The 23,205-nt window shown below is 49.3% G+C and overlaps 2 protein-coding genes across 2 annotated transcripts; both read left to right on the top strand.

Moving 5' to 3' along the window:
• The first annotated feature begins 239 nt into the window (after window positions 1-239).
• LOC123137681 (chaperone protein dnaJ A6) lies at window positions 240-6,027 on the top strand. The gene is made up of 8 exons (XM_044557507.1): window positions 240-449; window positions 1,045-1,215; window positions 1,300-1,477; window positions 1,616-1,754; window positions 4,556-4,689; window positions 4,768-4,910; window positions 5,036-5,234; window positions 5,371-6,027. The coding sequence occupies exons 2-8, from the start codon at window positions 1,063-1,065 to the stop codon at window positions 5,700-5,702; spliced, it is 1,278 nt and encodes a 425-aa protein (XP_044413442.1). The 5' UTR covers window positions 240-449; window positions 1,045-1,062; the 3' UTR covers window positions 5,703-6,027.
• A 931-nt stretch (window positions 6,028-6,958) lies between these two features.
• On the top strand, window positions 6,959-8,036 carry LOC123134309 (ethylene-responsive transcription factor ERF038-like). Its single transcript, XM_044553577.1, has one exon. The coding sequence runs from the start codon at window positions 7,019-7,021 to the stop codon at window positions 7,763-7,765; it is 747 nt and encodes a 248-aa protein (XP_044409512.1). The 5' UTR covers window positions 6,959-7,018; the 3' UTR covers window positions 7,766-8,036.
• The last annotated feature ends 15,169 nt before the right edge of the window (window positions 8,037-23,205 follow it).

The following is a 23,205-nucleotide window of genomic DNA, read 5'->3' as shown; positions in this document are numbered from 1 at the left end:
ACGGATCTATGAAAAAGAAAAACTCCCAGGTTGCGACAAGTGATGCACATGCAGCGCGCCATTTGTCGCAACCTGGGAATTGGAATGATATTCGTAACGAGTATGATTTCGTCAATGTTCAGGGTTCGATCGTCTATAAATTTAGGGTTTGTTTGGACATTTTTTAAAGAAAAAAGCAGACGGTAGAGATAGAGAACGTCACACGCTGACACGCCTAAACAACCGAAGAGCCCGAACCACACCCGATCCCGGTGGTCTCCGTTCCACACGGCCTGTTCACACACCACCAAGATTCGTGCAGGAGGCATAGCCGGACCGTATTAAAGCCAAACAACCGCAGTCGCGGCCGCCCCCTCTCTCCCTGCGCCTCTGGCTCGAGCCGGTTACGATTTCCTCTCTTCGCCTTCCTCCCCTGCCGGCCCCTCCAAACCCTAGGCGCCGCCGGCCAGGTAACGATCCGCCATGAAACCTCCAATCTTTCGTGTTTTTCTCCGTCTCAGTACCCGGGCAGATCGCGGACGTGTTATCTTCAGAGAAAATAAGCCGATTCTTGCTCGATCTGTGCGTTCGTTGGCTTTTGGATCTTGCTTGGTCCGGCGGATCCGAGGAGCGGCGAACGATTTCTGTGGTGCGGTTGTTAGATTCGTGGCTGAGCTGATAAGATAGATGTAGTAATGGTTTAATTTGATTTGCCATGACCTAGTATCCTGATGCCTGCGAATACCGTCCTTTTATGTACCACTCTTTAATTCAACAGGATGCCTTTGAACTTGACGGCTCTCTACTTTCCTTTATGAGAACTAGTTTAGGCAAGAAAGTCCGCCACTATACATGTCAGGATTTCATAGAAAGGGGATTGAGCGCTTAGTAGTTTGTGGAATAGGACATATTCCTGTTCTCATTAAACTCTTAAATGTGGTACCTTTTATAATTACTTGCCAGCCGATGTTGCAAGTCTTGTCTATAATAGGTTTCTTTCAGCAAAAATGTTGGATTTTAGTGCTTTTATCTCTTGGCGATCTTATTTAAGCTATCATCTCCCAGGAAGTCCATTTACCAGCCATGTTTGGACGCATGCCAAGGAAGACCAGCAACAACACCAAGTACTATGAGGTGCTTGGTGTATCCAAGACAGCAACCCCGGATGAGTTGAAGAAAGCTTACCGGAAAGCTGCTATAAAAAACCATCCTGATAAGGGCGGAGACCCTGAGAAGGTGTGGTGGCAGGCACTTCTGTATGTGCCTACTTTTGCTATTGTTAGATTGGTGTTTGTTGACACTTCTTTGTATCTTGCGCAGTTTAAAGAATTGGCACAAGCTTATGATGTTCTCAATGACCCTGAAAAGAGGGAGATTTATGACCAATATGGAGAAGATGCAATCAAAGAAGGGATGGGAGGCAGCGGCGGCGCTGATATGCATAGCCCCTTTGACATATTCGAACAGCTATTTGGGGGTGGCGGTGGCGGCTTTGGAGGTAGTAGTTTTATTATGTATTATATGAAATTCTTTGTGCTTTGTTCCATTATCCTGCTTTGCGGGAGTTAAATAGTGATGCACTCACTTTGTGATAATTAAATACATATGCACTTACATGTGATTTTATGGATAAAAGGGGGTAGCTCGAGAGGACGCAGACAAAAGCGTGGTGAAGATGTGGTGCATACCATGAAGGTTTCGTTAGAAGACTTGTACAATGGTGCTACCAAGAAGCTATCTTTATCACGGAATGTTCTTTGTGGAAAATGCAAGGGGTAAGTTTTTGCAAGTTCTTAGTTGGTAAACTGTCTTTCTGCAGTTGTTGTGCTCAAATTTGGAGCATATGTGGTACTACTACTTTCTTAAGGAAGGAATTCTATCAAAGTGTACATGGTTTTATATGGTGTTAATGTCATTACCTCCGACTTTGTGTACACAGTTCCGCTCTGTCTCATATAAAACCATGATGGGTGCTTCTGTAGAACAGCCCAAACTTGCTCTCTTTCTGTCCTTGTGAAATATTGAAGTGAAAGAGATCCCATGTTTCAGAAAACTTGGTTTTGCAATATTTCTAGAGCCAAAACATCATGGTATTAATATGCAAGCTATCAGTTTTTTTATGTAACAAAAGTAGTGTAGTTCATGTATTGCCTGGTAGTATTGCTTTTTGTTTCATCAGCCGAAAAGTTGAACCTTGTTCCATTTACCTTCACATGTTTTTGTTGTATGTACAATGTCTACGCTGGTTCAAATCCAGCTCGGCCCAAAAATTTAGGGCTTCGTGAATATGAACTAAATCCTTTTGTTTTTTCTTCCATAAAATAAAATGTCTGATCTATAGAAGTAAAAGATAAAAGAAAAAAGGGGGATATTTTTTTCTAATCCATCTCTCTCTCACCCTTTCTTACAAACAAAAGAGTTTCTTATTGAAGGGTGGATTGTTGTCCATTTTTAGTGATAAAAAATCACTGTAAAACATGCTTTTGACCAGGTCTAGTTGCTGAAAGAGGTTAGTTGTTGGATTGTGTATTTTTTGTTTGTCTTCCACTCAAATCCTCTTATTGTTCTCAGTGGCTGTTAATTGGTTCCGGTATTCTATTCTTTTTCTCTTAAGGGGTAGCTAGTTGCCTATCCTTGATATGCGCTCACTTCCCAGTTTTTGTTCGCATTAAAAGTAGTTGTAGCGGTGGAAAGAAGAAATGTAATGACGTGACTTGATCTTATCCATGGCATATCTATATATAATTTTGAAATTGACTATTCCCTAAAAAATATACTACCTCCGTCTGGAATTAGTTGTTGCTAAAATGGATGTATCTAGATGTATTTCAGTGGCTTGCACCAGAGTGCTAGAAGCTCCCCCCCCCCCCCCCCCTGGCCCCCGCGTCGCTCCCAGGGGGCGACTCGGGTGGCGAAACCCTAGCCGCCACCTCAAACTCCCCTCCTCCCCTCCCTCCCCTCGCCGTCGCCGGAGGATACCGGCGGGCGTAGCCCTCGCCGGTGGACGGCGGCGGCGGGGCCCTTGTCCGTGGGCTCATGCGCTGCTGTTTGTGCGCTGGAGCGGCGGGAGCGCGCGGTGGCGAGGCAGGCGGTCGTCTGCGCTCAGGGGAGGCCGTGATGGTGTGGAACGCATGCGTGGTGGCGCTGCTGTGGCAGCGGGCGGCCGCTGCTGCGAGCTGCAGAGATGAGGGCGCCCAGATCTGGGCTGCGCGTTTCTGCCCCAACCCACCCGTCCCCCTCCTTCCACCCCTCCCGGCCGCCGTCGGTGGTAGCCGCTGGGCGGGTGAGCACGCGCGCGGCAGTCCTTGACGGCTGCTGCTCTGCTGTGCCCCGGCGGTTCCTGGCGGTGGAGGCTGCGGGCCGGCGCGGCGGCGGCGCGGTGCAGGTGGCTGTTGTCGCCTGCTCGTCTCGCTCCCGGCGGTGGCCGGCCTGCTGGCGCTGCGCTGGTCGGTGCTCCTCCTGCGACTACAACGTTCCTAGGCATCCCTCCATGTGTGCTGGTCTTCTCCGGCGTTCTTCTCCAAGTCCGGTCTGCCATTGCATCTGAGGTCCCTGTTCATGGGTCGGGGCGAAATCCCCGCGCGGCGACGGCCTGCGCTGTCAACGGCGACGCCCGAGGGTGCCGTCACCTCCTTGGAGGCGTTGGCATGACCCTGACCAGATCTCCTCCTCGAGCACCGGGAGAAATCCCAGGTCCGGCCTCCCGGACCGGGCAGCGGTGGCGTCTCAGCGCCATTCCCTTCTTGTAGGCGCTGCTTTGGCTGCAAGTGGAGTTTGATGCGGCAGATGGAGGCTGGTGATGCATCGCTCTGGCGTAGACTGCTACACAGGGAGCGGATCGCAATGTATGCCAGCGCCCGCGCTTCTCCAACGGTTGCTACACCAGTTCCTGTTGAGCCCTGCCCTTCACCCGCCGACTCTCTAGGCACATGGGTGAGAGGTACGTTGGCCTGGGCAGTCCTGGAGCTGCAATCGTCCCTGGAGCTGTCTGGCAATGGCAGTGACGCTGCCCTGCTGGGCGAGGCCTAATGTCGTTGCGTGTCTATAGTTGAGGGCACCTCCTCACCTAGTTGTAGTCGCTTGGTGAGGACGGTCGTGTATTTGTGTGTGTGTGTGTGTGTGTGTGTGTCCCTCCTTTCTGGAGGTTGTACCCCTGATGTCTTCCTGTTCAATGAAATGAAATGCAAAGTCTCTTGCGTTTTCTCGAAAAAGATGTATTTCAGTGATGTATCTAGATGTATTTTCAGTGCTAGATACATCCGTTTGAGTGACAAGTAATTCCGCACAGAGGGAGTACTAGTTAATTAATGGAGTGGAAGTGGAGTATGTTGAACAATATAGCCATGTAACGACTACTGCTGCATTGCATCTTTGCATGAGTGAGGGTTCAAGCTTTGATCTAGCCCCTTGGGATCGATGCAGATTTGTTTGTTTCTGATTCTGATGTTGTTTATTTTTACTCTTGTCAATGTAACTTGCAAATTGTACTTGTACTGCAGCTGTTGTTCTGTACAAGATTATTTTTCCATGCCTGTATTAGTCGTAGGGATCTAACTGTATCCTGTTGTACATTCAGAAAGGGATCCAAGAGCGGGGCAACGGCTACTTGCAGTGGTTGTCGTGGTGCAGGAATGAGGATGATAACAAGACAGATCGGACCTGGCATGATCCAACAGATGAATACTGTTTGCCCTGAATGCAGAGGATCAGGTATAATTCTGTTCTATCTTCTTTATTTAATGATTGTATCTGTTTCCTTAGTAATTTTGTAATTCTTCATCTGTCCAGGTGAGATGATAAATGACAAGGATAGATGCCCAAGCTGCAGAGGGAACAAAGTATCCCAGGAGAAGAAGGTCTTGGAGGTTCATGTGGAGAAGGGAATGCAACATGGCCAAAAGATTGTATTCCAGGGTGAAGCTGATGAAGCTGTGAGTCTCTTTTACACACACAATGTCAAATGCACACATGTCTGCATCTGTTGAAGCACGCAACACTTGCATGCACACAATATCTAGGAGTATCCTTCTAACGATGCTGATTCATGCTTTTGCAGCCTGATACAGTGACAGGAGACATTGTTTTTGTCTTGCAACTTAAAGAGCACCCAAAATTCAAGAGGAAGTCGGATGACCTATTTGTTGAGCACACGATCTCTCTGACTGAGGCTCTCTGTGGCTTTCAGTTTGTTCTGACCCATCTTGATGGTCGGCAGCTTCTGATCAAATCCAATCCTGGGGAGATCATCAAGCCTGGTACATCAATTTCCTTTTGTGGATCTGTTTTTCCTTGCCCCTTTGTTGATATCTGCCTTCCAGTTCCTCTATCCTGTCGATAAATTTCCCCCCCTTTTGGAACTTACTGATATGAACTTTTGCTCCCAAAAAATAGGCCAGCACAAGGCCATAAATGATGAGGGCATGCCTCAGCATGGCCGGCCTTTCATGAAGGGTCGCCTGTTTGTTGAGTTCAGCGTGGAGTTCCCTGAGCCCGGAGTACTGACCCCTAGCCAATGCAAGTCACTTGAGAAGATCCTGCCGCCAAGGCCAGGGAGCCAGTCGTCGGACATGGACGTGGATCAGTGCGAGGAGACCACCATGCACGATGTGAACATCGAAGAGGAGATGAGGCGCAGGCAGCATCAGAGGCGGCAAGAAGCATATGATGAAGAAGACGACGACGAAGGTGGTGCACCAAGGGGTGTGCAGTGCGCCCAGCAGTAAGGAGGCGCCGGCAACGGCAGTAATCGACTGCATTCTATTGTTCCTTTGTCGTTTAATTAAAGTAGCTGCTGATCTGATGCGCGGTATTATTATTCTTGGCTCTTAAGATTATGAGGTTGTTAGCCATAAGTATCATTCATCCTTTTGTTGGCCTATTGCCTACTGTGTCGTGTACTAGCAGTATTATTTTGGAGCCCAGACTTTGATATTTCAGACTTGGTTGGGTGAGTTGGTCGTGTGTGTGCTGGTGCATTTTCCATGACGAAACCATCGTAGCATTATTATTCATTTATTTAATCTTTGTGCTGCTCAGCAACTTGAGGCATTCCTATTTGTATCAGATCTGTCAGTCAGGGTCGTTTTTTGACTGGAACGTGTTAATGGAATTTTATTCTTGTTAATGGCTCGATGGCATCTCGGCACCAATAGTAAAGCGAGGACTTTGTGGAAATTGCCAGGCGCACGACGCGCCACCGTTCCGGGCTCTTGCTTCCGGGTCTTGCTTACCAAGGCCGGTGCGGCATTGCCGTTCGCATATCGTTGTTCCCGAAATCGTACTCCCTCCGTTCCGAATTAGTTGTCTTGGATTTGTCTAGATACGGATGTATCTAGACTCATTTTAGTGCTAGATACCTCCGTATCTAGACAAATCTAAGACAAGTAATTCAGAACGGAGGGAGTACCAGCAAGCAGCTCAGTCCCACGCAAGTGGGCACACGAAACAGTAACCACCACCTTCCTACAGGAAGGTGTTGAACCAAGCAGCCCGATTGATTGAAGGAGTCTTGCTCCCAGTGACAATCTACTTAACGGCTAGTTGTTGAGGTGTAGTCCTCGTCTCTGAGGAGGACAGCTGCCTCCTCCAAACTCGCGTGGCCGTGTGTATGTTATGTCGTAAAATAAAACAACAGCAAGAAGAAAATTATCATTTGGCCGGACTGCATATGCTTCTTATACAACTGGAGTTCTGAGTTAGGTAATACGAGTAGAAGTAATTGGTAGCATTTGGACGGTCGCTGGTTGGTTATGTCTACTATAGCGTTACCAATGCAAGCCATCCATGTGTTGGTGGTCTCACCAGCTTGCAAATATCTAACTGGCCGCAGAATTTCGCGCAGATTTGTTAATTCGGGAGATCCTAACAACAACATCAGCTTTATTTCTTTTTTAGCTCCGCATGGTGGCGATATCTTTTGTTTAGAGAAAATAAAACGTAGGCTTCCACTAACAGATCCACTATTTATAGTCGCGCGCACCACCTTCCCTCCCCAGCCTGGAGCCTTGTCTGGTGCTCCCTTGTAGAGAGGACTAGAGCCATGGAGTCTGACACGATCCATGCACCCGCCACCTCCTCTTCCTCCTCCTACTCCTCCGATTCGACTGCCATCAATGGCGTACACGACGTGTCCAAGAGTGAGCCCAAGCATCTGAAGCGCAAGAGACAAACCGCCACTTCTCCTGCTGCTCCTGGCACCGGCAGCCAAGAGGCGGAGGCCCGGGCCGAGGAGAGCAGCAGCTGCACCGCCGCCGCGGACGAGCGCACGGCCGGAAGGCACCCGTCGTACCGCGGCGTGCGTCGCCGGAGCTGGGGCAAGTGGGTGTCGGAGATCCGAGAGCCGCGCAAGAAGTCGCGCATCTGGCTCGGCACCTTCCCGACCGCGGAGATGGCCGCGCGCGCGCACGACGTGGCCGCGGTCGCCATCAAGGGCCGCCGCGCGCACCTCAACTTCCCGCACCTCGCCGACGCGCTCCCCCGTCCGGCGTCCACCTCCCCGGCCGACATCCAGGCCGCGGCCGCCTCGGCCGCCGCCCAATGCGAGTCTTCTTCCTCCGTCGCCGAGACAACAGAGACGCCGACGACATCGACCGAGACATCGGCCGCAAGCTCCGGTACGGCCGGCAGCGTCGAGGAGAACGCTCTGTTCGACCTGCCCGACCTTCTGCTGGACCTGAGGGACGGCCTCTGGTGCTCGCCTACCTGGGCGACGGCTGCCGACGACTACGACGGCGGCGAAGCCGCGCTGCACGAGCCGCTCCTGTGGGTGGAGCAGTGCTGGACCTAGCCGTTCCGTTGTGACGCGCGGGCCATGCCTGGCCAGAAGAGAACACCCGTAGTCATGGGCATGCACTAGCATTTCATTTTTCCAATTACTTTGCGCGTTTGTTTCGCGTCATGCCAGGCCTGTCATCTTGGGGTGGCAAGTCGTTTTAGCTAGACATTTCACCGTTTTGTTCACGGTGTGTGTTGTATCCCGAGATGTGAAATACAGACCCCTCAAAAAGGGAGGAAAAAAAAGCAAATATGAAATACCCTCTCTAAACTTTTCTATACCACTATATAGTGTGCCAATAGCTTCAAATATTAGAGCATCTCCACTCGTTCCCCCAACGCATAGGCCGACGCTCTTTCGGGCGCTCACCCAGCGATTTTTAGACCCTGGGGGCGATCTAGGTCCCAGCCAAGCCCCCAGGAGCCGCCCCCAAGGCGTCGCAAATTCAAACTTGATCCATTCCCGCTTCAAAACACGCCATGAGTCCGGCGATCAACGGCACAGTTCGGCGATCAACTTGCCACAGTTCAGCGATAAAATGAAAAGTTCGGCGTGCAAAAAAAAAAGGACGCATAGGCAATGCATCAAACGCCGGTGTCGGCCTCCGGCGTCGGCGCGGCTTCTGTGCTGGGCGGCGTCGGAGCGACTTCTGTATTGCTGGGCGTCGTGAAGGCATCATCGCTCGGGCTTGACGGCGACGTTGGCGTCGGCGTGGTAGTTGGCGGCACCGTCGCCGGCATCTGGTTCAGGATGAGGCCGCGCTCCACCAGGTACCACGCCTTGAGCTGCTTGTCGTCGCTCCGGAGCATGCGGCGAGGAGGCTTGTGAGAAGAGCAGCGCGCAACGGCGGAGAGGTGGCGTCGGGGAGGCTGAGTAGGCCGGTGAAGGCAGGCGAGGGCGTGCGCTGGGCCGGATGACCATGGGGGAAGATGATGTTGGGGTTGAACCCGCCGTGCGCGTCGCCGTTGGCGTAGCCCGGCGACGACGTGCAGCCCCAGGGTTGTGGCGACGATGAGAAGCCGGCCGGAGATCCGACGCTTTGCTGGCTTCAGGACGCGTACGGGCCGTGGCCGCCGGGCGGATTCATCATCCCCGCGCGAGCCGCCTCGGGCGAGTGCTCCGCCACCGCCGCAGCCGCGAGCGCCGCCCTGTCCCGGGCCTTCTTGGCGTTTGCCCTGTTCCGCCGGTCGGTGGTGACAGCCTCCCGACGCTGAACTTTCGCCTTCCAGTCGGCGTTAGACATGCCCGGGGGCTTGGACGGCGGCGCCCTCTACTTCCTCTGCTTCGGCTGGGCGACGGCGGCGGTGGTATCTGTCACGGCGCGTGGGGCCACGTACTTATTCGACGGCATGGCGACCGGCTGGGAGGGGAGGAGGAGGAGATTGGCGGGAGGAATGGAGAATGATAGGGAAGCCGAGGGGGGAAAGCGGGAGGAAACACCGGGAAAAGGGCCTCCTCTCGCCGACGGAGCGGCCCCACACCCTTTTTCGCTTCCGCAGGCGTTCCCAGGCGACCCCCGGGCGCTTGAGTTCGGCTCGGGTTCGCCGGCTGTTATTTCGGCCCAAACCGACTCTAAACGAGATCATGGGGGCGCGACTGGGCCGATTTTCGGCCGCCGGCGGTAAAAAACCGCCTTGGGGGGGCCTGTTAGGGGCGCGGCTGGAGATGCTCTTAGTCGTTAGATATGCCCATCCAACGGTCAAGAGATGGCAAATCCAATCATTATCATCCGTTGGATAAAGTTTTCAACTCATAGAATTGTGCCACGTGGACTTCTAATTGAACCCCCAACTCTACCATCTCATGTGTTTTAGAAGTATCTATCCACATGCTCATCTGATACTCTAATGAAAAAAGACTAGAACAATCTGGATTCTAGAGAGGTAAGAATCAAGTTAGACCTTGTACGATACGATTCTAGAAAAGGAAATACATATTCAAATGTATTTTTCCATGCTTTATATATATAATATTTAAGTGACATGCAAAGCACGTACTCCCTTCGTCCGAAAATACTTGTCATCAAAATGGGTAAAAAGAGATGTATCTATAACTAAAATACGTCTAGATACATCTCTTTTATCCATTTTGATGACAAGTATTTTCGAACGGAGGGACTACAATTTACTAGTATAAAACGTTTTAGGTGAGTACAGTCTATTCGTTTTGTACAGTAAAGGTATATTTGATATTTTCACACCGTAATCCTTCCTTTGGTTTTAACAAACGAACTACACATTCTTAGACGTGGGCGGGGAAGTTGCCCTCGTTGGGGCGGACCAATTGGGGTGTGGTCTTGTGGAGTGTTTGCTTTGTCACCTCTGAACAGGATTTCAAGTCTGCTCCTCCCATCGCAGTCTCGTCTTCTTCTGTCCAGCCGTGATGAGAGGCTAGCTAGTCTCGATGAAATAGAGTCCCGTTTGTTTGTGTTTATGAGGTTAGTGTGTTTTTGTGATTTTAATTCGGTATTCACCCGATTTTCACAATTAACCGCGTAACCATTTTTTATAATCAGACAACGCTTTTGCTTTTGTTCAATAAAAAACAGTGGGACAATAATAGCCTCTTCAACTCAGAAATTTTAATATCTCAATGGAATATTATAATTTTTACATATTCTTGCATCACACAGGGTACTCGTTATTTAAAATCACTAAACCAAAGTTCATTAGAACATTGCATCATGCCTGTGTAATCTAAAAATTATCACCTAACATCCACCTCAACAACCTTTTGTACTTCTAAGAGACAAACGAGCTAAACTTGTGTTTTGCACATGCACTTTTAAAAGGATTGAGAAGAGGTGTCTAGGGGGTGGGTGAATAGACTCTAAGTAAGAAAAGTTGCAGTTTTTTATTTTTTTAAGTTGAAGTGAAGTTTTGCATAAGTTTTAACATTCACAATACATATCAAGCAAGCATGTAAAGAGTATATGAGCAGCGGAGAGTAAACATGCAAATTGTAAGAATGTAAAAGGATGAAATTGGAGTGTGCAAACGCAATTTGGAGACACGAAGATTTTTTATCCGTGGTTCCGATAGGTGGTGCTATCGTACATCCACGTTGATGGAGACTTCAATCTACGAAGGGTAACGGTTGCGCGAGTCCACAGAGGGCTCCACCCACGAAGGGTCCACGAAGAAGCAACCTTGTCTATCCCACCATGACTGTCGCCCACGAAGGACTTGCCTCACTCGGGTAGATCTTCATGAAGTACGCGATCTCCTTGCCCTTACAAACTCCTTGGTTCAACTCCACAATCTTGACGGAGGCTCCCAAGTGACACTAGCCAATCTAGGAGACACCATTCTCCAAGAGGTAATAGATGGTGTGTAGTTGATGAACTCCTTGCTCTTGTGCTTCAAATGATAGTCTTCCCAACACTCAACTCTCTCTTACAGGATTTGGATTTGGTGGAAAGAAGATTTGAGTGGAAAGCAACTTGGGGAAGGCTAGAGATCAAGATTCATGTGGTAGGAATGGAATATCTTGACCTCAACACAAGTGTAGGTGGTTCTCTCTCAGAAAATGTATATTGGAAGTATAGGCATGTTCTGATGGCTCTCTCCACGAATAAAGAGTGGGTGGAGGGGTATATATAGCCTCCACACAAAATCTAACCGTTACACACAACTTACTAAACTCGGTGGGACCGAATCGTGAAACTCGGTCAGACCGATTTAGTTCATAATGTGACCGTTAGGAATTTTGGTGGGACCGACACGTCAACTCGGTGGGACCGATATCGTTAGGGTTAGGGCATAACGTAATCTCGGTGAGACCGATTACACAAACTCGGTGAGACCGATTTTGGTAATAGACAAACAAAGAGTTGGTCAGACAAACTCGGTGGGACCAATTCGCTCATCTCGGTTGGACCAAAACGTTACGAAAGGGAAATAGAGAGTTTGCATTGCAATCTCGGTGGGACCAATCGCTTATCTCGGTTTGACCGAAATGTTACGAAGGGAAACAAAGAGATTGCAATCCCATCTCGGTGAGGCCGAGATCCATATCGGTGAGACCGAAAAGACTAGGGTTTATGGCAGTGGCTATGTCAACTGAACTCGGTGGCGCCGGATAGAAAGTATCAGTGGGGCCGAGTTTGACTTTTGGTTTGGGACATATGTGGATGTGAGAAAGTGGTTGAGGGCTTTGGAGCATATCACTAAGCACTTTGAGCAAGCAAGCCATTAAGCAACACCTCATCCCCTTTTAATAGTATTGGCTTTCCTATGGACTCAATGTGATCTTGGATCACTAAAAAGTAAAATGTAGAGTCTTGTGCTTTGAGCTTGAGCCAATCCTTTGTCCTTAGCATCTTAAAGGGGTTCCACATCCTCTAGTCCATGACACTCCATTGTTGAACTTATCTGAAACATACTAGGTAAAAGTATTAGTCCAACAAGAGACATGTTGACATTAATTACCAAAATCACCCAGGGAGCACTTGTGCTTTCAATCTCCTACTTTTTGGTAATTGATGACAACATACATCAAAGTTTTAGATAAAGATATAGAGAATAACAAGTAAAGCTTTGGAAAGACATGTAACATGCATAGGCTCCCCCTACATGTATGCAATCATGTAAATATGGAATATAGGAGCATGTGAATGCATAAGCATGACAGAGAAAGAAATGTGTTACATGTATCTTGGCTATATGCATCAGAGCAAATGATGTGAATATGGGAAATGTACCTTCATGCTCATGAGTCCTTCTTGCAAACAGTATGTACATCAGCAATAAATCCTCATACACATGACTGAGATGCATATACTTACCTTGTGGTCTTGAGTTGGCTTAGGAAGGAATGAACCTGCGTAAACAAGGTTAGATAACACAGATAAACCTACTAGCCAGGGCAAACAAAAGAAACCACAAGAGTACCAAGACTGGGATGACATGTAGAGAGTGAGTACTGAGTACCCTATTGGATATAGACATGTCCCCAAAGGTAAAGATGTGCAATGAATTCAAGGATTTCCTTCCCTTAGAAGTCTTGATCCCCCTGAATCTAGCATGGGATACTGGGAGAAGATATAGGGAACAGAAAATTAGAGCAAAGAAAAGAAATAGAGCTAATGCAACAATCAAATATGAACATGTCTTTCCCCTCTTAAAGACATGTAACTTCTCTCCTCTTGAACACCAAGCATCTGGAGAACTCTCTCCCCCTGAGTATTTTCTCCCCCTAAGGGAATGATTAAGCTTTGATGTGATCTCTCTCTCTCTCCCCCTTTGACATCAATTCCCAAGAAGGGTTCTTCTGAATTTTTGTCACAAATGGGTTTGGCCCTTGAGTCACAGAACAAAGCAGCAAGACGAATGTGATGTTGGTAGAGAACAAGAATCATTGAGTGGAGCTGGACCAAAAAGAATGCAGGAACAAGTAGCAAGCTGTTTTTCCTGTGGTGAAATCAGTGGCACCGACTTGTGTGCTTCGGTTGCATCGAAAGATTTCAGTTAGACCAAAAACAACAGACCAGTGTGACCGAGTTCATCACAGAGAAAACACTTGTCACCTCAGCTCACTAGACAAGTAAGATCTCACAAGAATGTGCAAGGAATTAACTAAAAGATTTGCAAGAAATTGAATGTAGGGAATGCAGAACAAAAAAGAACAGAAAAAATCTAGATGAAGTTTTTTTTGAAAGGGGAAACAAATATGCATGAGACAAATGCAAGAGCACAGAAAATAACACAAGAGAACTTCTCTAGAATTGGTCGGCGACAAAGTCACCTATGTTAGAGTATATTGACTTAGGAGTCAAGTGAGATCACTTGATCATAGGTCATACTCATCGTTTAAGCTCAAAATGGGGTTACCATTTTTTGTTTAAGCATTTTGATGTATTCACATCTTGTTGAGTTGCTTTGACTCATGACTTGGAGTAAAACTTCTCCAAGATGGAATAACATACCTTGGGTGGTGGTGTTGAACGTGATCATGTAGTTGAACTTGTGTGGGTTGCTCAAGTTTGATGTAGCTCATCAAGAATTTGGAGCTCCACTTGGAATTTGAGTTCATCTTCCTACATGTGTTAGTATTGCAAGGAAGAGCACTTGTGTATCTAAAATGACAATCATAAAGCTCAATGTAGAATTTGTCAAAGGATATGTTTGAAGAGTTTCATGCTTCCTTGTCTTCAATCACCATTGTGTAGAGACTTGGTGATGTAGAGATTTGCTCAAGATGTGAGTGAGTTGCAATCTCATGGATTTAGATTCATCCAACTACCTACAAGGGTTAGATAGCATGCAAGGGTGCAAATACATCCAAGATATATGATTATCATCATAAGAGAAACATCAAGGATTAGTCAAAGGCTCATGTCTTGCATGTATCCAAATGGAGTTCCTACTCCAAGTTTGCAGCATCAATGATGTTCAATTCACCTCTCAACCTGCAAAACACTTTCTCATCAAGTGGTTTAGTGAATATATCCACTAATTGGTTATCGGTGCGAACATGCTTAAGTTTAATATCACCCTTAGCAACATGATCTCGAATGAAATGATGACGTACTTCAATGTGCTTACTTCGAGAGTGTTACACGGGATTGTGAGCAATCTTGATAGCACTTTCATTGTCACAAAGCAATGGAACATGTTTCACATATATCTCATAATCTTTAAGAGTTTGGGTCATCCAGAGTAATTGAGCACAACATGGACCAGCGACAATGTATTACGCTTCGGCGGTGGATAAGGATACCGAGTTTTGTTTCTTGGAGGACTGAGGGAGTCCTGGATTAGGGGGTGTCCGGATGGCCGGACTATGACCTTTGGCCGGACTCCCGGACTATGAAGATACAAGATTGAAGACTTCGTCCTGTGTCCGGATGGGACTTTTCTTGGCGTGGAAGACAAGCTTGGCGATACGATATGAAGATCTCCTCCCATTGTAACCGACTCTGTGTAACCCTAGCCCTCTCCAGTGTCTATATAAACCAGAGAGGTTTAGTCCGTAGGACGAACAACAATCATACCATAGGCTAGCTTCTAGGGTTTAGCCTCTTTGATCTCGTGGTAGATCAACTCTTGTATTACCCATACCATCAATATTAATCAAGCAGGAGTAGGGTTTTACCTCCACCGAGAGGGCCCGAACCTGGGTAAAAACATCGTGTCCCTTGCCTCCTGTTACCATCCGCCTAGACGCACAGTTCGGGACCCCCTACCCGAGATTCGCCGGTTTTGACACCGACATTGGTGCTTTCATTGAGAGTTCCTCTGTGTCGTCACGCTTGGGCCCGATGGCTTCTTCGATCATCAACCATGACGCGGTCCAGGGTGAGACTTTTCTCCCCAGACAGATCTTCGTATTCGGCGGCTTCGCACTGCGGGCCAACTCGCTTGGCCATCTGGAGCAGATCGAAAGCTATGCCCCTGGCCATCAGGTCAGGTTTGGAACCTTAAACTACACGGCCGATATCCGCGGGGACTTGATCTTCGACAGATTCGAGCCACGGCCGAGCGCGCCGCACTGTATCGATGGGCATGATCTAGCTCTGCCGCCGGACAGTGCCCAAAGTGCCGCGCAGGTGTCCGCTCCGACCATTAGTTCGGAGCCAACTGCGCCAGTCGGGGACGGATAGTTGGACGTCGCCCCCGGAGCCGCAACCTCTACGGCAATAGAGCCGAATACCAGCCTAGTCCTTTGCAAGGCCCGCGACTTCAAGGTGCCGGACTCTGTTCCGGACTCCGAATATTCCGCACCCCTTCCGATCGAACCCGATTGGGCTCTGATCATGGAGTTCACTGCCGCGGACGTCTCTCTCTTTGTCAGGAGAGCCCTGGCCGGACTATGCTCGCCTGGGTTGGGATGCAGACGACGAAGAAATTCGAAACCCACCCACCACCCACTTTGTAGCCACTGTCGACGATCTAACCGACACGCTCGACTTCGACTCTGAAGACATCGACGGTATGGACGCCGATGGAGGAGACGTCCAAGAACTAGCACCTATAGGGCATTGGAAAGCCACCTCATCATACGATGTATACATGGTGGACACACCTAAAAGAAATGACAACGAGGATCAAAAGGGCACAAGCAGGGATCGCTCACTCGAAAAACAATCAAAGCAACGGCGTAAGCACCACGCCAAGCCCCACCTCGACAAAGACCCAACCATAGAGCAGGGCGAATCAACGGAAGACGAACATGCCATCGAGAAACCGTCCAAACAGGGCGGACAGTCCGAACAAACCATCCCCGGGAAAGATAACAGTCCGGATGACCTCAGCCGGACAAATTGCTGGAACATCAGAACCTCCACCAAAGGCTCGTTGCCACTGCACGTAGCCTGAAAAAGTAGAAGCGGAGGCTCAAAACAGCGGAAGATGCACTCAGGATCAGATGGGGCAAAGTACTCAATACCGCACACAAGTACGGCAACAGTCGTCACACAAAGAGCTATCCGAAGTGGAAACTACTACCAGAATTTGACGAAGAGGCCATAGAGCCCCCACAGTCAAAAAATAAGGAAGCCACAAGGTCGGATAGACGATCCCACGATCGATATCAAGCGACAAAGGGCACCGCATTCAATATGGCGCGCGATCCGCCCAAGGATTAGCATCAAAAAACTGGCCCAACCAGATCCATCTATGCGCCAAGAAAGCAAGCTCTAGTGAGCAATGCAATGCAAAACATGTCCGAACATCGCGGCACACCTACATACAGGGGCGCCGCACATCCCCTATGTTTTACCGATGAGGTGCTGGATCATGAATTCCCAACGGGATTCAAGCCCGTGAACATAGAAGCATACGACAGAACAACAGACCCTGGAGTCTGGATCGAGGATTATATCCTCCACATACACATGGCCAGAGGAGATGACCTCCACGCCATAAAATACTTACCCCTTAAGCTCAAAGGGCCAGCCCGGCATTGGCTTAAAAGCCTTCCCGAAAACACCATAGGAAGTTGGGAAGCGCTTGAGGATGCTTTCCGGGCAAATTTTCAAGGGACCTATGTCCGACCTCCGGATGCAGATGATCTGAGTCATATAACTCAGCAGCCTGGAGAGTCAGCCCGGAAACTCTGGAACAGATTCCTTACTAAAAAGAATCAGATAGTCGACTGTCCGGACGCCGAGGCCCTAGCAGCTTTCAAACATAGCGTCCTAGACAAATGGCTCACCAGACACCTCGGCCAAGAAAAGCCAAGAACAATGGCCGCATTAACAAGCCTCATGACCCGCTTTTGCACAGGAGAGGATAGCTGGTTGGCAAGAAGCAGCACCAGCGACCCGAGCACATCCGAACTCAGAGATGGAAACGGGAAACAACGCCGTAACAAAGAACAACGCCGAATCAAGGATAACAGCCCGATGAGCACGGCAGTAAACGAAAGATTCAAAAGCTCTCAGCAAAATCAGAAAAAGCCACCACCCAAAGATGACAGGGACGAGCTGTCTAACCTCAACAAAATCCTGGACAAAATATGTCAAATCCACAGTACTCCTGGGAGACCTGCAAACCATACCCACAGAGATTGTTGGGTCTTCAAGCAGTCCGGCAAACTCAACGCGGAACACAAGGGGCTCGACACACCAAGCGAGGATGACGACGCACCCCACAAGCAGAACACCGGAGAGCAAAAGAAGTTCCCACAAGAAGTCAAAACAGTAAATTCACTTCAGATGACAAAAGGGAAAAACAGAACGGCGCCCACGAAAACACGCGCCATACGGCCAGCCCCAGAGGAGCATCGCCACTGGTTGTTACAACCAATCATCTTTGATCATCAGGATTACTCCAGAGGGGTCCGGAACGCAGGATGGACTGCCTTGGTCTTGAATCCGATTATTGACGGACTCCAATTTACACAAGTCCTTATGGACGGCGGCAGTGACTTAAACCTGTTATATCAGGACACAATCCGCAAACTAGGGGTAAACCCAGCTATAATCCGCCATGGCAACACTCCCTTTCAAGGAGTCACGCCGGGTCCAGATACCCAGAGTATGGGTTCCCTTTCGTTAGAAGTCACGTTCGGCTCACCTGACAACTTCCGAAGTGAAAAGCTAACATTCCACATCGCCCCATTCGTAAGTCTCTATCAAGCGCTACTGGGACGTGAAGCTTTCGCCCGCTTTAACGCGATACCGCATTATGCATCCCTTACACTTAAAATGCCCGACCCATGATGCATCATCTCATTAGAGGGGAATATCAATTGACCCCCAAAGTACGGGTAATGGTGCGGCCGCCTGGACAGCCGCACAGTAATCCAGCCCTACTATCTCGGACACGGCTCGACGAGTCCGGCGTAAACCTACATAGGCTTAATAGCCGCATAACCCTGTACAAGGGGCTCCGCGTGTTCACGCCAGGAGACAATACGGCTCAATTCTTGCTCCAACTATATTTTGTTTATTTTAATATAGATTTCTTGCACACTTATTTTTTTACTAAGTTCCTCTCTTTCGCAGACAAACATCGTGCTACGCCCGTCCAGGATACGGCACAACGGAGACACAGGCGCAGACGTGCAGCAGGGACCCGTTTCAAGGATTCTTTTCAGATTAAGACCCTGCGTAAACCTTTTTTACTGTCTCTTGTTGACAACGTCGTCCAATTTTCGCTATAACCAAGGAGGAGGCTGGCGTCTTGGCATGTGGCCACGCCAGAATTTTGCGCGTACCTGGACACCAGGGGCTTTTTTACCAAGGGCTCTGTTTTGGCCCGTTTTCATAAAGACCGAATACCTTAGGGAGTGTTCGGCGTCGCGAGTTTGGCCTTATATGCATCAGCTCCAAATCATGTCTTTGGTCAAATGTTGGGTTTGCCCGGCTCCTATGTTTTGCTGCCTTACGTTCCGTTATATCGGCTAACGCGGCACCAGGAGAACTGCTGCGATTGTGCCCCGGTTCGGCCAGGCGAGCACCTCAGTAGAGAAAGCCGAAAACTGACTGTCATGATATAGCGAGAGACTGGTCAACCACTCGATGACTCTCGGAATTTCTAGGATTCCTCCGCATTAACGAACGACTGCTTCCAGGTCAGGCACACACGCGCCCCGAATTCGGGTGAGCGCGGTGCCTTTAGGGGCTATTGAGTAGCCCCGATGTCAAACTCCTATGGCTAAGTGAAAGTGATAAAGCATTATAGTCCGGTTGCCTAGTTCGTCGCGCTATCACCTCCTTTGCAGGACCAAGACGTTGGATTAAGTGTGAAAAGGCGCATTTTTTGCGAACACCCCCGCATTATATGCGTGGGGGCTGAAGCCAACGACTGCCATCTTTCAGGTTATATACACATATACATTAACGGCCGCACAAGAGGTATTATAATTCTTGCAAGCACACGTATAAAAAGCTTTTATATTCTATCAAAATATTTCTTTTACAATAGCACCTGCTATTCGAACACAACATCCTTCGAGCACTGCGCTTCTATTAAACGAGCGCCCGAAAGAACTTCCTCAAAGTAGTGCCTGGCAGGTACCCGACCTTTGTCCGAATCCTGGGATGCGACAACACTGGTCTTCATATCCGCCCAGTATGTCTTGACACGGGCAAGAGCCATTTGTGCACCCTCTATGCACGCCGACCTCTTCATTGCATCAACATGCGACACAGAACCAAGGATCTGCTGCACCAATCCAAAATAACTCTTCGGCTCTAGCTCCCCCGGCCACAAACGACTCGCGACATACTTCATGGCGAGTCCGGATAACCTGTTCAGCTCCGCAAAGGCGGCCAAACAGTCGGATACCGAAAGTGGGCGTTCTGGATTGTGGAATTGCGACCAAAAAAGTTCTTCCAATTTATGGTCACCTCGACCTCGGAAGTGTTCGGTTGCGTCCGCCGCACTCGCTGCCAAATCCAGATAAGTATTTTCTGCACTCCACTGCCGGTCTAATGGAGCATACCTAGGATCCTCGAACTTCATCCGCAGCATATAGGGCTTTCCAGCCGTGATATCTCCGGCCTGACGCAACTCCTCCTTCATAGCTCTCATTGCAGAGCGAGTATCCTTGGCCTCGGCAGTGATCTTCTCAAGGTCCTTCTGAGATGCCCTTTCTTCTTGTTCGAGAAATTTATAGCGGTCGACAGGATCCTTCAATTTTATAGCCATCTCGGTTATTACCTTCTTACTCTGGCAGTGAGCAGCCTGTTCGGCTTTCAGCTCCTCAGCCGCCTTAACGGCAACCGCATTACTTTTCCTTGCTTGCTCCTTGGCTCGGGCAAGTTCCGCCCGAAGGTTCTCCACGGCAGCAGCACTATCTGCAGTAAGCACATATATTGTAAGGCACGAGCATCGAACTCCCCCTATCAGATATCTGTGGAGCATACCTTGTGCCTCGTCTAGCCGCTTATTTACAAGCGCGATGTCGGCATCCGCCACGTCAAGTTGTCGCTTTAGCTCGGCAGATTCATCAGTCCGGCTAGCCACCAAACGCCTCGCCACCTTCATAAAAAAGGTGACATTTTATACCTGGGGTTTTGATCCTCTGTGCGCCATCACTCTTGACAACACACAGAGTCTCAGGGGCTACTATTTATACAGGGCGCATTTTATATATGCAGCTCTATCAAAAGGTACACCTTTTCACGTACCTCAAAGCCTGTCAGTAAACTCCTGGCGGCCTCGTACAATCCACTTTCCACGGATGCAATCCTTCCTATCACCGTGTTCATCAACATATGGTGTTCTTCTGAGACGGACGCTCGCCCGAGCAGATCCCTCAGCCTCTCCGACCGCGCACCAGAGGGCACCGGACTAGCCCGACGACCTTTTTTAGGATCCAGACTTGGAGAAACCCGCCGGGACGACACCTCGAGGTCGCCTGCCTCGTAAGTCGGTGCAGCTAGGGGAGGCGTTTCGCTCTCCATCTTCTCCGAACGAAGATCCCCTGAAGACGAGCTCTGCTGAGAAGGGTTGAGATCCGAACTGCAAGGTAATATTTTGGTTATCTTCCTCAGAAATAAAACAGGGATGCCACTAATTTTTGAACCCCTCTCTTTACTTACAGCTCGGAGGAAAGTTGATGCCCTTGAGGGCGCAATGCGGCCGGGGCAGTCTCCGGCGCCGGATCCTCTGACAAAGATTTCTTCCCCCGTTTCGAGGTCATCCCCTCCGGGTCTTCAGAGGCGCTCCTTTTCTTTCCCAGGTTGGGGGAATTCTCGATTCCTTCCTTCCTTACAACCTCCTTCGTGGAGGCGGTAGCTCCTTGGTTCCCCTCTTCACCCTTTGCCGAAAGCATAATCTGCAGCATCCTGGTTAACACGGGATCCGGCGCGGTCTCGGGCAGGGGGGCTAGACACCTGATAAGCTTTGCCTACACTATCCACTCCTATTCAAAGGATAGCTCTGTTAAAGGGCCACTTTATGATGAAAATGCGGATGGTGTGTCCAAATACGGGGCTACTTACCTTAGCATCCTGACGATTGCAGCTCAGACCTGCGTCCTCGGACAAGTCCAGACACCTTGCTTGTGGTCCGAAGAACAATTTGTACATCTCCACGGGCGTCGCGCCCATGAAATGTTGGAGGACTCGCGGTCCCTCCGGATTAAATTCCCACAGGCGGAGAGGGCGACGTTTGCAGGGCAGCATGCGGCGAATCAGCATAACTTGCGCCACGACGGTCAAGTTAATATCTCTTTCTAGGAGATCTCGAATGCGGTCCTGCAGTAGGGGCACGTCTTCGGACGACCCCCAGATAAGCCCTTCATTGACCCATGATGCTCACCGTGGTGGGGTACCCGAGCGAAAAGCAGGTGGCGCCACCCATGTGGTGCCCCTAGGGGCTGTGATGTAAAACCAGTCTTGTTGCCATAAGCTAAACTCCTCTTGGAAAGTGCCCTCGGGCCATGGGGCGCCGACTATCTTGCTTATGATAGCTCCTCCGCAGTCAGCGTGCTGCCCCTCGATCATCTTCGGCTCCACCTTGAAGGTTCTAAGCCACAATCCGAAGTGAGGAGTGATATGGAGGAAGGCCTCACACACGACAATGAATGATGAAATTTGGAGGATGGACTCCGGAGCTAAGTCGTGGAATTCCAGCCCGTAATAGAACATCAACCCCCTCACGAAGGGATCAATCGGGAATCCTAGCCCCCGAAGGAAGTGAGATGTGAACACCATGCTTTCGCCGGGCTGGGGAGAGGGAATGGCCTGCCCTTGAGCAGGCAGCCTATGCGAGATTTCACCAGTTAGATACCTGGCATCTCTCAGCTTTCGCACGTCTTCTTCCGTAACGGAGGAAGGCACCCACTGGCCTTGAAGGTCGGAGCCGGACATCATGGAAGGTCTGAAGCGCCTAAAACTAGAAGCTTTGAGTGTTGGAACTCGAGGTGAGGGGCGGATTCGATTGGATTGAAAGAAAAGGGAGTCGAGCCTTGGTCTCTTTATAAAGGAGTTGAATACCAAGAGCCCTCCCCGTAACCGTTTGGGACTCGCTTTCAATTAGAGAGTCATACCAAAAGGCACGGTTGGGTTACCCATGCCCGTATTGATGAGAATCCCGGAATAAGGGGACACGATCTCTACTTTGACAAGACGTGCCAAGGAAACCGCCTCGCTAAACGCGCTGAGGTGGAACAGTAAAATGATTCGAATAAAGGCTTGGCCGTGGCGTGATGTCACGCTGTGGAATACGTCCGCATATTAGATTTGTCCAGGAATTATTCTCTCTACGACGGTATGTGGAACTTATTTTTGCAGAGCCGGACACTATCCTTGTGTTCAACATCATCTATGAAGTATTCGGAGGAGGAACCCGCCTTGCAATGCCGAAGACAATTTGCGCGCCGGACTCGTCGTCATTGAAGCCTGGTTCAGGGGTTACTGAGGGAGTCTTGGATTAGGGGGTGTCCGGATGGCCGGACTATGACCTTTGGCCGGACTCCCGGACTATGAAGATACAAGATTGAAGACTTTGTCCCGTGTCTGGATGGGACTTTCCTTGGCGTGGAAGACAAGCTTGGCGATACGATATGAAGATCTCCTCCCATTGTAACCGACTCTGTGTAACCCTAGCCCTCTCCGGTGTCTATATAAACCAGAGAGGTTTAGTCCGTAGGACGAACAACAATCATACCATAGGCTAGCTTCTAGGGTTTAGCCTCTTTGATCTCGTGGTAGATCAACTTTTGTATTACCCATACCATCAATATTAATCAAGCAAGAATAGGGTTTTACCTCCACCGAGAGGGCCCGAACCTGGGTAAAAACATCGTGTCCCTTGCCTCCTGTTACCATCCGCCTAGACGCACAGTTCGGGACCCCCTACCCGAGATCCGCCGATTTTGACACCGACAAGGACCAAGACACAAGAGATCTACCAAGAAATTGACAAGTACCCAAAGTGGACTTTCTATCAACCTTGTCACCAGCATAGTCCGAGTCATAGTAGCCAACAAGATTAAAGGAGGCCCTCTTCGGATACCAAATGCCAAAATTTGGTGTATGAATTAAGTATCTCACT

This window comes from Triticum aestivum, chromosome 6B (assembly GCF_018294505.1).
Source record: "Triticum aestivum cultivar Chinese Spring chromosome 6B, IWGSC CS RefSeq v2.1, whole genome shotgun sequence".
NCBI classification, from domain to species: Eukaryota; Viridiplantae; Streptophyta; class Magnoliopsida; order Poales; family Poaceae; genus Triticum; species Triticum aestivum.
This window is presented reverse-complemented; position numbering and strand designations above follow the sequence as displayed.